This window comes from Nematolebias whitei, chromosome 20, assembly GCF_014905685.2.
Source record: "Nematolebias whitei isolate Nwh7 chromosome 20, NemWhi1, whole genome shotgun sequence".
NCBI classification, from domain to species: Eukaryota; Metazoa; Chordata; class Actinopteri; order Cyprinodontiformes; family Rivulidae; genus Nematolebias; species Nematolebias whitei.
Window position 1 is genome coordinate 27,170,822 of NC_056517.1, and position 12,995 is coordinate 27,183,816.

The 12,995-nt window shown below is 39.5% G+C and overlaps 2 protein-coding genes across 2 annotated transcripts in view; one reads left to right on the forward strand and one right to left on the reverse strand.

Moving 5' to 3' along the window:
* Positions 1-2,300, forward strand: part of shha (sonic hedgehog signaling molecule a) — a 7,221-nt gene extending 4,921 nt beyond the window's left edge. The window contains exon 3 of the mRNA XM_037694114.1: positions 693-2,300. Within this exon, the coding sequence (XP_037550042.1) occupies positions 693-1,354 (662 nt within the window). The 3' untranslated portion in view covers positions 1,355-2,300. The remainder of the gene's footprint in view (positions 1-692) is intronic.
* A 6,692-nt stretch (positions 2,301-8,992) lies between these two features.
* Positions 8,993-12,995, reverse strand: part of rbm33a (RNA binding motif protein 33a) — a 64,839-nt gene continuing 60,836 nt past the window's right edge. Inside the window, exons 18-19 of the mRNA XM_037694165.1 lie at positions 11,629-11,717; positions 8,993-11,495 (exon numbers count right to left, since the gene is read on the reverse strand). Coding sequence (XP_037550093.1) covers positions 11,438-11,495; positions 11,629-11,717 — 147 coding nt within the window. The 3' untranslated portion in view covers positions 8,993-11,437. The remainder of the gene's footprint in view (positions 11,496-11,628; positions 11,718-12,995) is intronic.

The following is a 12,995-nucleotide window of genomic DNA, read 5'->3' on the forward strand; positions in this document are numbered from 1 at the left end:
CACACACACACACACACACACACACACACACACACCACCACCACCACACACACAAACGCACACCTACTGGACAGTGTGTGAACTATAGGCTGGTATGTGAAGAGCTCCACCAAGGCCAAAATTATTGTCATCAAGGCTGACAACAAAGCAAGGAGAGGTGGCAGACATGGGGGGTTGGGGGGGGGCATTGGTGTTGCACAACAGAAAGCATTTAAGACTCCTCATTTAAATTCAAATCTACAGCTCGAGAGGCTTGGAAAAGTGGCACCACTGGGTAAATAGTAGTTGTGAGTCGCCCGCTTGTGTGAATTGTCACATGGAGGTTTGTGCACCTGAGTAAATATGGGAAGAAGGAGCTGAAGGTGGTGGTGGTGTGTGTGTGTGTGTGTGTGGGGGGGGGGGGTGTCGGAGGGGAAGGGGGGGGTGTTTTCTTCGCAACCTGGTTTTGAATAACAATGCTGACTCTTTATTGGGGGTTTTATTTTTAATTAAGAATAGAGGAGCCTTTTTAACATGTCTTTTACGCATCTGGCACGAAGGAGCGCGTCATGACGCAGAATGCCCTGACGCGCGTGAGAACAAGTAGAGAGGAACTCTTTTTTTTTTTTTAATTATTGTCTTTTAATGAATTTAGACAGGTTGGATGATCTTTTTTGTAAAACTTTAATATTTATTTTTGTTTGTTTCAACAGAAAACTCAGTGGCAGCAAAGTCAGGCGGCTGCTTCCCGGCATCCTCCACGGTCTCCCTCCAGGATGGCACCAAGAAGGAGGTGCAGGACCTCCAGTCCGGGGACCGGGTCTTGGCGGCGGACGGCGACGGGAACCTGCTCTACACCGACTTCATCATGTTCATCGACCAGGACTCGACCACCAGGAGGGTCTTCTACGTGATCGAGACGGAGGCGGGTCAGCGGATCGCGCTCACCGCCGCGCACCTCATCTTCACCGGCAACTCCACGCGGATGGCGGCGGTGTTTGCCAGCAGAGTGCGCCCCGGGCAGCAGGTGCTCGTGCCCGCCGCCGGGGAGGAGCGGCTCGTGGCCACGACCGTGACACGGATTTACACGCAGGAGCGCGAGGGCTCGTTCGCGCCGGTGACGGCGCAGGGGTCGGTGGTGGTGGACCAGGTCCTCGCGTCCTGTTACGCGGTGATCGAGGACCACCAGTTGGCGCACTGGGCCCTGGCGCCCGTCAGGCTCGCCCACCGGGTGTCCTCCATGCTTTTCAGCTCCGGGCCTCAGACGAGCGCGCGGGGCGACGGGGTGCACTGGTACTCCAAAGTCCTGTACCAGCTGGGGACGTGGCTCCTGGACAGCCACTCTCTCCATCCACTCGGGATGTCCCCGAGCTGAAACATCAGGGAGAGACTGACGCGTCGGACACTCGGACTATTTAGTAAAATAAGATTTAAAATAATAATAAAAACGGACAAACGAGACAAAAAGGCCCCAGCGGAGTTTGGGATATTTATTTCAGTGACTTCTCCATGTGTCCCCCCCCCAACACACACACTTTTCAATGAACGAAATGGAGCCTTAAAAAAAAAAAAAAATCCTCTTTGAATAATTTATTCTCATGTGAACTCTGCTGCTGTCACAGAAGTGGATTGTGAAACGGTGCCAGCAGCACATTGTGCATAACCTATTTTTGTATATCTCAACTAGGAAAAAGGTTGAAAAAACTAAGAAAAAAATAATAAAATAAAATAAATTAAAAAAAAAAAAAAGAGAGAAAGACAGAACACCCAGAGACCGGATGTGACGCAGAACGGAGCAGGAAGTGCAGCCTGTTATATCTCAGCGGGGTTCCATAAATTATATTTTTATACACAGAATTGTAAATTAGATTTTGACAGATCGCGCTACAGAATCACATTTCGTTATTTGAAATAGTTGTAAGATATGAGAATATATTTTAATTTAAGAAACAAGTAGCTGAAAGTATTGGACAAAAACTGCTGTCTTGGTTTATCATTCAGATTTTTTATTGTTTTCATGGTCTAAGTTGTTGGAGACAGATATTCTGTCTTTATTATTTCATGACTGTATATGTTTTCCGTTTTTGTTTGTTTTGTTTTGTAAGGGGAAAAAAAAAAAGATCAAAATGCAGACAATTCAGTAACAGTTAAAGTAGTACGGAAACAGTTTGGTTGAATAAATTAATAACTCCTGTAAATGTACTAAAATGTTATTTTTCTTTCCATATTTTGTAATAGGGAGATAGTTTTCTATAGAGGAGACCTGCGGAAGATGCACAGTCTGGATAGTCTATAGGCAGACCATAACTTTCATAACAGGGCGATGTGTCAAAATGTCTAGAGTTTATTATTTATATGTTTATTACAAAGATAAAGAAAATCTTCATACTTGTAGTGTCTTTGTCTAATTGAGCCCTAATAAGATATTTCCCACCCCTTTAACATCCTAATTAATGCATATTAGCCGCCAATCTGAGTTACAGCCATTTTTGTGTTGGTTAAATTGGCTTGGCTGTGGCAGCCATCTTGAATTTGACTGATTTCAAAAATGATTGAGTTGTAGATATTCACCTATTGATTTCTTTCTGAGAGCATCATTAAAATCTGTTCAGTAGTTGGCGAGATATTTTGCTAACAGACATACACTGTTGACTGTAATAGTTGGTGCTAAAGCTTTAGGCAAAATTATTGCACAATGTGCAATGCTCTGAATATGTGTTTGGGACGACTCTCAGCTACTACCATATGGAATATTAACTCAATCTCTATAAAATTGACATAGTTATATACATTTTTGTGTTTTGTAAAGTTGATTGTCTGTGGCGGTCAGCTTAAATCATATTGACTTCAAAAGTTAAATCAGTTAAGGCTGCACATCCAGAGATTACTTTGTGCAATTTTTAATTAAATCCATCATGTGGTTCGTGGGAAGTTTTGCTAACAGACGGGCAGAGTCTATTCGAATAGTTAATGGGTTTTGAAACTCAGATCTAGCGCGATCCGTTCGTGCTCAAAATATGTGTTGGGGATGAAGCTCACCTACTACCATACCAAATTTTAACCCATTATATGGTACATTTGACGAGTTATAGACTTTTTGTGTTTGTAAAAGTTGCTTAGCTGCGGCAGCCGTCTTGAATGCGGTTGCCCCCAAAAATTAATTACTTGTAGAAACACACCTATTGATTACTTTCTGAGAGTCTCATTAGAATCCGTGCGATCGTTCACGAGATATTTTGCTAACAGACAAATGCACACAGACACGGCGACAATTATGCATGATTATTAGGTTTACTTCCATTCTAATCTTAATAAAGGTAGCGGATGGCCATCTGGGTGGCACTAATTAACATAAATAGTTAAAAACGTGATAATTGCGTTAAGTCAGGCCTGCTGGGAGCAAACATTTTGGCTGTTGCTGGCGCATAGAAAATGCAGAATATGGCGCTTTGAACTGCCTTTTGCGTGCTTGTGAAATGTGGAGGGCTTGTGTCAAATTTAACGAGCTCTGCCCTCTGCAAATACTTTCCAGCTCGCAGACAAATTAAACAGGAGCGTGTTTGTCTGCTTCCCCCGGTGTCTGCTGCAGCTTCAGGTCAAACACTCAATGCGGTCCAAATCTCAGCTCTGTTAGTCCCAACAAATCTCCATAATCCTCCCGTATTTTCATACAGATTTATAGTCTGCTATCTGGAGCTTTTCAATGTGCGCTCGGGCGCATCTTCTTGAAAGCAACCCGGTTCCTCCCGGAAGTCTGGAGGTTTTCATATGATGCAATGGCGACATCGTGTGGCCATATATCGGTACTGCAGCCAAAATATTAAAACTATAAAAACGAGCTGCAGTAATAACTGTGTTATAAGCACAAAATACGTTTTAAGAAGAAATTATACTAATTAATTTTAAAGATTTATTACTTTTATTATTTTGCCATGAGTTTTAATCAATGCTTGAGGAATAACAAGGGCTAAGGGAGCCCAGTTATTGCTTTTTTCCTGTATTAAAGCAAAATCAAGGTTTTATTTTAGTCTTACAAAAACACTTTTTTAAACCATTTTCTGTCCTTATACTTGAACATTTTGAGACAAATGTTCCCTTGTTAGTTGAGCCATTTAACTCTACGAATCCTTCAGGCTCGAACAAGTTTTGTCCGTTCAGCAAAAGCAATTTTGTTTTCATTCATTCAGCCTTTATTTATACAGGTCAATCCCACTGAGTCTCGGGGACTCATTTACAAGACAGACCTGATTTTAACAGAGTGATGACAACAGTGGACAACAAAATGTGTAATTGAATATTTAACTATTAGCCAAAGTAGTAGCAGACTGTCACAAAGATCTCATTTCTCTAGTTGAATTTATGAAGCATCATAGATAACGATTTGACTCGTCAAATAGTGTTTTAGCCCCAACGAGGGGATTTCTAAGAGCTGAATATTGACATAGAGCAACTAAAAGTTGATGAAATGCTCAGGTTGGACCTTTCATTTTAACTTCTTACAACTTTCAAATATAGTTCTGTTGCTCTAAATACTTTCCCTTCATTTCTTTTAAATTATTGCTTCTACGTTCAATGACTGGAATGAAAATGAGTAGAAACAATAAATGTTTCAAGACCTTCAGAAAGCCTGGCGAAATATTGATCCAGACCACTTCAAAATGGGAGCAGAACTCCTGCACTGGATGCATATGGATATGCAAAACATATTATGGGAATTGAGAGTTTTACTGATACAAACTTGTCTGTCATTCTGACTAATCAAAGGTAAAAGGGGCCACTGGAGCAGTTTCTGAGCACTGTTGCAACATGAGCAGGAATTCCATTTTCGTCTCCCACATTGTGTTGTGCTGTTGATACTACGAGGTGGAAACTCCGGGTGGGACAAAGACGCCCATCTCTCCCAGCGCTGTGACCTTGGGTCCCTGTCAGATACAAAAGCGTCCGTGCAGGGCAGCATTCCTCAGAGCAGGTAAACAGAGCCTCCTCTAATCCCTCTGGGGGCCCTCAGTCTGCTGGAGCTCAACTGCAGCTTTTACAAATGTTGACTTTTGCAAACACGAACAGTCTGGCTTTCTGGAAAACAAAAACTCACAAGTTCTAAGAGAGCGAGACAATATGGTTCTGATGGTGTGGCTCGTCGTCCCGAAACATTTTGATCCTCTCTCAACTTTTGGAGTTTTAGAAAACGTCAACATAAAATATTTGAGTTACTTTTCAAGCTGAGAGGATGAAACAGATTTTTCTAACACAGACTGTACACCTGCTTTGGTTTTTAATTCAAAAATACTCATTAATCCCAAAGGGAAATTAAGTGTTGCCGTAGCTCATCATTCTGGTTTCATTCAAGAGTTGTTACCGTAGATGCTGGGCAGGAAGGATCTGGCCACAGATACCGATCACACCCAGCTTGCTGTCAGATCCGGCGGGCCTCTTGGACCTCCTGGGCAGCAGGACCGCCCGAATTCCTTCCTGAGCAATGGTCACTCCTCCCAGCAGTCTGCCAAGCTCCTCGTCACCATGGACAGCTGAAGGTGCCGATCCTGGTCCTCCTGTTGCCACGAGACAAGTTTCCCACTAGCTCCAGGATCTGGGTGGTCAGGTACTCGAGCACTGCCATCAGGTTGACGGGAATTCGTCCACGGCGCCTCCTTTTCAACTCATTTGGGGTTGCAGTTGAGATATTTGATTTTGATATGTCTATCAGCTGCTCATGGTTGTAAAAAAAAACAAAAAAAACCCACCATGTTGCCATAGTTACACATCATAGCAAACGGCCAAAAGTAAAAAAGTTTCAGTAAAAATCCTCCCAGCTGCTCAGCATCTGATACCAGAGTAAATAATCATATGAAAAAAGTGATTTACATCCAGAAAAAAGAGAAATTAAAAGTTTTCAAAAGCAATAGCTCAGAATGAAAGTAACAGAGCTGCTCCAACATGCAGCCACCCTGAGCAGCGCATTTTCTAGAAATGAATGGATTATAATAAACCAGCAGATTAGAAATATTTTACATTTTAAAATATATCCCCTTTACATTATAGCTGTTCACAATATATATAAACTAGGGATGCACAATATTATTGGCATGTATCGGCCGATATTAGTGATAAAGATAAATATCAGACATCAGCCATTCCATCAAAATAACTCACAGAAATAAAAGACGCTATTTTTGTACAACTCAGTGACAAGGATGCGACGTCGCACGCCTGATCTGATCAGGGCAAGAGTGGAAGAAGTGAAAATGCCGGCGGTGTGGAAGTTTTTTAAAAGTGTCATAAACTGATAACAGATCTGCTATTAGCAATAACTGCTCAGCATCAGTGATGCGAGGAGTTAAAACAAAGTCCTACAACACTTCAAACCTAATTAAGCATCTCAAGAAGTGTTAGAGACAGTGTCATGGATAAATATGACATTAAACATAATCCAAGTTGAAGTGTTGCATCATTTTCAGCCCCTTTTTGGTAACAGGCCAAACTGATAAAGACCATGCAGAATAATGTATTTTAATTCCACAGCAGAGAAAGCTGTGTAGTCTCTGCACATAGTTCTAGGAAAAAATATCGGTATTGGTATCGATTATCGGACAAATATTTTTAAATATATTGACATATCGGTCAAAAATCCCATATCGTGCATCCCTAAACTACTTGCTTCTCACAAAAAGGCATAAAAACAAGAAATAAGGAATGAGCCAAACATAACTTATGATTACATCACAAGATCTGGGAATAAATATTTCAATTGAATAATTAAAACAGGCATTTGCTTCTCTTTAAACTTAAAAAGTACACAGTAACACATTTTGTGTGCATAAAATGTTTATTTTCCAGTTTGTTTTTTTTTGTTTCTTTGAAACATTCATCAAGATGTAATTCCATGAACAAATGTTTAGCATTTTTCACATGATCATAAAAAACGTTCAATCGTTTACAGCATCTGAACAAACATTTGAGCACAACGTAACAATCACCATGATTTCATACATCAGTGATGAGAACAGATTCAGTGGAAACTCATCTAGTCATTATTTGGTGCGACACAGTTCGATAAGACCACGGTCTTATCAAAGACTGGACCCTTGAAGCTCGGGCGCAGAAAAAGCCTTAGAGGGTTTTGCTTTAGAGTATCTGCTCTGTGAAGCCGGATGTCGTCAAACAACGGTGATCCCAGCAGGCCACCCTGCCGCAGCTCATTCAACAACAGCGTTCAGGAAAAGATGAGAAACAGTCACACTCGTGTACGGTAAGTTTAAAAGAGCTGCGCAGCCGCAGCAGGCAGGGATGGAGAGCTGCGCTGGGAGAAAAGTTACGAGTCAAAGCTTGAATGCAGGCCTGAAGAGCTGAAATAAAACCTTCAAATGTAAAAGACGTTATTTAAAAAAAGAAAACAAAGCAGCGTCTTTGGCGGCAGGTTCTGATCAGCAGTTTTCTGTTGGGGGGGAGAAAAACAAATGTATGAGTTAATCCAAGACGAAACAGCTGTTAAACTACAATAAATCTCAAAGCAAAACATCTGTGCAGCTAAAAAGCTAAAATATCAAGTCAGCAGCAACACAAGACTTGGACCATACCAGAGGTTCCAACACGCTCTGTGCTGATCTGGAACCACCCACAGCTGATTGGACCTATATTATTGGTTTGGATTTTTTTTATGTGCTGAAAGGAGGAAATATTACAACTTCATGATTGATGAGCAAAACTTGATTTGAAGTGCAATTAAATATGATTTCAAGAGCAGAAAAAAAAAAAAAGACACGCAGCAAAATTTTTAATGGTTCCCAACACTGGTCCCTGAGGAACACCATCCTGCAAGTTTTAGTTGTTCCTCTGCTCCAACACACCTGATTTGAATGAAAGGGTGATTAACAGGATTCTGCCAAACTAAAGTAATTTAACCACTCAATCAGGTGTGTTGGAGCAAAGAAACAACTAAAACATGCAGGATGGTGTTCCTCAAGGACCAGTGTTGGGGACCACTGCGTTACAAGCATCACTTCCCATCTTTTTAGCTTCTGACCTACAAAACGACCCCCCCCCCCCCAAAAAAAAAAAATCTGCCTATTTAAATACTAACTTTGCTCACAACTGTATGAAGGGAATAGTACCCGGTAATAATACAAAAAGCTAAACATCTATGATACAATTTGTATTATTTAATCAATATTACCTTCATTCTTTGTAACCATTACTCTGAAAACATGATTTTATTTGAACTTTTAGCTACGGTTTTTCAGATTTGCTCCAACACGTGAAGAGTTTAAGCTAAAATAAACAAGATTTGCACCGAGTTTCGTCAGCTTGAGGTAAGATTACGCAAACAAATGACCCAACAACGTCAAGTTGCTGCCTCAACAATTTCAAGTCATTTGTACTCATCTGTAAATAAAAGTCAACAACGTGAACATAAAACTTGTGGACAATAATAGTGACACATTGAGCGGGACACGTGAAACCCCTGGTATGGTCACTGAAACAGTGTTGCTGCTCTGTTGGGCGGGTTTGAGCTGGAAAAGAAGTAGGTATCAATTTTACTCTAGAAAACTTCCAAAACATCTGAATCACCAGATGAACCTGATGGGAAACAAAACAAAAGCAACGTTAACGTTAGTGTTGGCTAGATATTTAACCATATTGCATCTTTGACCCCAGTTTGGTGTCAATTATTCGATATAAAGTTTTACATGCTGTAATAAAAATATCAGGAAAAAACCCTCACTGTTGGATAACAGAGGTACGAACTGCTGTAAAACCAACTGCAACCACATGATGAGGGGTTTATATAAAAGATGGCTGCTAATTAAACAGCCTGAGGTAGCACCTTTCTAATAATAATAATAATAATAAATAAATAGTAAATAATACTTCAATTTAAAGTACAATAGATTCAATATGAATCTGTTTGTATATCAAGACATGGTCTTATGATATTGTCACTTTGAGCAGCGTGGCTCATACTTAAAACAATCCACAAGATTTACTTCAGCAGGAAACCTCTAGAGTAACTCGTAACGAAAAGAAAAGCACAGGAAATACAGAGACGAGCAAACAAAAACCTCTCAACAACTCAAAAAAGGGAGGAAAACACAAGTCAGTTTAGACAGTGCAGCATACAAACAGTTACAAAAATAAAAATAAGGAAATAAAACTATGCAACCAGAAGGGATGTTAGGGGACATTTTAAGGCTCCTGACTGATAACGACTCCCCCATTTGAATAACTTTGTTTAAAACTCAGTGCGTTTATCTTAATAAATAATTTAAAGGATATAGCAACAGATTCTGTGTTATTGACACATGCAAGACAAACAGAATCCCCTGCAAACGTCAGCTCTACAACAAGCTGTTGTTTTATGAGTGAAGTCATCCAGAGAAGCAGCTAAGAGAACGGAGTTCTCTCGTTCTTTTCGCTCTGAAGCAAAATATTTCCCAAGTGAAATCTTTAAGCAACATTTACGGCCTCTTAGTTCACGTTGCTGCCCATCAGGATGTCATCGTTATTAAACTATAAATTGACGTTTCCCTTTAAGCAGCGAGGTTCCTGAAATTTCCTTTCTAGATGTTATGGTCATTTAAAGATGACTTAATCCTCAAGAAGAGAATATTGTCAAATGTACAAGATGGGAGGTGAATACCCACAGATTCTGTGAAATACAAAAGATTAAAACAGAACAGATTCTTCATGAGAAAGGCACCAGACACGTGGACGCCACACAGAACCACACATCTTCGGACTAAAGTTTAACCAGCATGTTTACGGTATATTGGCCACAATTTTTATTTTTTTTTCTTTGTTTTCCCCTAACTGTTTGTATGTCTTATGAACAGAAATGTGGTCCAGTCAACTCTCATTTTATGTCTAAAAAAATCAACTAAAAAATAAAAATAAACTTGTAAAATGATTTCTGACTTGATACATGAGCACAGACTTTACATATAAAAATGTTTATCTTGATACAACATGTCTAAACAAGAGAAAGGGAATTCAGCAGGATAACTACGAAGAGAAATATCTGATATATACATGATGACTACAAGGATAATGGTTGCTCCCCCATCTTTTTGAAAAATGTACACAAAATTCACTTTTAGCTTCAGTAAATTCGTTGCAAGTAAAACGTTTCTTTTGCTTTTTGAAAATAGTTCAGTTCAACACATTTCTAAGCAAACATTAAAACAAAGTGGCCAAATGAAGGGAGAGGAAAAGTAAAAGAGAAATGCAAAATGAGCCGAAATGACGAGGAATGAGGACGCCTCAATAAGGAAATGTTCAAAACTGATGCTGAATTTAAAGGTGTTGGTAATGTAGTGGGATACCCTAAACATGGCTAAAAATGCCTGTGAACATAAAGTGATACATTAGATGATGCAACGGAGAATGTACCTATATCATCATAAAGGCCGGTCAAAATAAAGATTTCTGACATCAACTTCTCAGCTATAAAACACCAACTTATCAGACAATTTTGGATCAGTAGCTACAACACCTCACTTTCCCACAAAATTGTATCTGAGCAGAATTATCTGACAAAAACGTAGTTTTAACTCAATAAAAACCGACAACGACTCTTTCTAACACTTCCCGACAATGAAACGAAGGCGTCTCTTAACCTTAAAAAGTCCACAAGCACTCCTAGCACAGATATGAAAAGCAAAGTCTAAATACTCCACAATCAAACATGGAACTAAAACAGGTTTATTCCAAACACAATCCGGGTAAAAGGTAAACAAAGCAACCTAATAATACTCATGGAACAGAGAAGACCCAAAAACAATTTTTAACTTTCAATCCAGAGAACAGTTCCAACCAGAAACTTACTGCTACATAATCTTCAAAACTATGTTTTAAGAAAAAAATAAAAGTGCAGACTCTGCCCGGTCACTGTTAAATCACCATTAGCACCTCTGTCTGTACAACCAATGTCCACTAGGTGGCGCCACTGACCAAAACTGGATATGTAGCTGAAAAGAACAAAGCACCGACTGTGATAAAACGCTACCGCCTACAGGAAGAGAGGAAAACTGGCAACACAAAGCTCATATGGGCACATGGACCATGTTCTGCCACAACTACTCCCTGCATCAAAAATAAAAGTGTATACTGCCAAATCTGAAAATATTTTGAAGAGGATAGCAACCATTATCCCGTGATAAGCTCTACTTAAAGGGCCTGTTTAAGATCTGGGTGGGCAGGACAAAAAAACAAAAACAAAACAAACATCACAAAAGGGATTCACCGTTCAGTCTTTTCAATGTACTTGTAAACCTACAGCAGGCAAAGTCAAAATGCATGCACGCTTGCAGCTTATACTGTCTGTGTTCGTTCGTCCGGACAAGGAGACCAACGTCGAACTTTGTGCAGAGATGATGAATGGACCCCAAACAGTTGGAGGAGATTTTCCTGCCCCGCTGGTGGAGTTATGCACAAGAGACGTCCCACGAGAGGAGAAGGCGACTTCTTACAGGCTTTGTTCATCAATCAGTGACACATCAATGTGGGACAAATCAATCATGTGCCTGCGTAGCAATCATAATTATCTTTGAGTCAATTTGATTTCTAGCTCTATACAGCGTTATCAATATAAAAAAAACAGCTCTGTAATAATTTTATCGTCACTTGTATAAATAAAGGGAGAAGAGCGTCGATTACCTGTTGAAGCTCATTTGGAAACTCGCAGCATGTTCGGGCTGAGAAAATTTGGCGATAGCTTTCCTCTGCTGGGGGATCATTTTAAACATCTGCAGAGACCAAAAAGAGAACAAAGTGAGGAAAAAAAAATAAAAATATTTACTCAGGAGATAAATGGAATAATTACTTCCCTTTATAAATCTCATTTCCAGTCAACAGAGGGCGCTATGGTATCGCATACATGCAGATTTAAGCGTTTCTACTTCTGTGGGTGCAAGTAAATATCCATTTTCTAAACATTAAATATAAAAGTGATGACTTTTTTAAAAAGTGCTGGAAATGTTTTTTTTTTTTAACTAGATGACAGAACTAAAACTACAAAAATGCAAACAAAATTTAAAGTTTCTTAAAGGTGATGTGAAAGTTATTGATGGACGTTTTAAGTGAAAGTACTCAGAATTCAATGATCAGTATTTGATTAGGGTACAAATACTACCCCCCTCCACACGCAACATGTACATACAAAGGAACAGCTATTCAGGCTTTTCAACATGCGTTTAGTCCGTCTTTTACTCATAATAATCACATTTAAGGAGGATCTATTTCAGCAACCGGTTCATGATTTTAACGTCTGTTTCACATTTTTGTGGTTGGGATGAAGATTTGGGGTGAATTATATTTTCCTCCTGACAAGTCCTGCTGCTGTAAAACCCCCACTGATGTACCAGAGGCTTCAGGCGCGCGCGCACACACACACACACACACACACACACACACACACAGACACGTTTTTGCTACCTCGTGGGGACCAATGACATACTCAAGCCTTATGGGATCCACCATTTGTGAAAGGTTTAAAAATTTTGTTGTAATTGCTAAATTCATAAAAACAAATAATTACAATAACCATGGGTTGAAATTTTGAAAACACTCCTATTGATTTTTTTACAAGACATTTTGCATCCCCCTGGGGACCGGACCACTCATCTCCACAATAGCACCATAGCTAATGACAAAAAAACCCTTAAAAAATAAGTTTAAATTGTTATATAAAATAACAGTAAGCTGTTTCAAAAAGATATTTAATCAAAAAAGTTCCAACAGGTGTAAGACAGAAAGATCATCATTTGCTGTTTTACTAAATATTTTATTCAAGTAAAAATCAATAAGAATTGTTCCCCAAACTTTTTTGTGAAAACTGAAAAACACAAGTAGACAAACAAACCTACACTTTCACTCATGATTTATGAAAAACTATGTTGCATTTTCTTATTGTTGACTCAAGTGTGCATGTTCTGCTTTGTACAACATAACAAATAACATGTATATAGCAGGCATCAATAGCAAGCATCACATTCTGATTTTCCAGGTACTTTACCAGTCTTTAT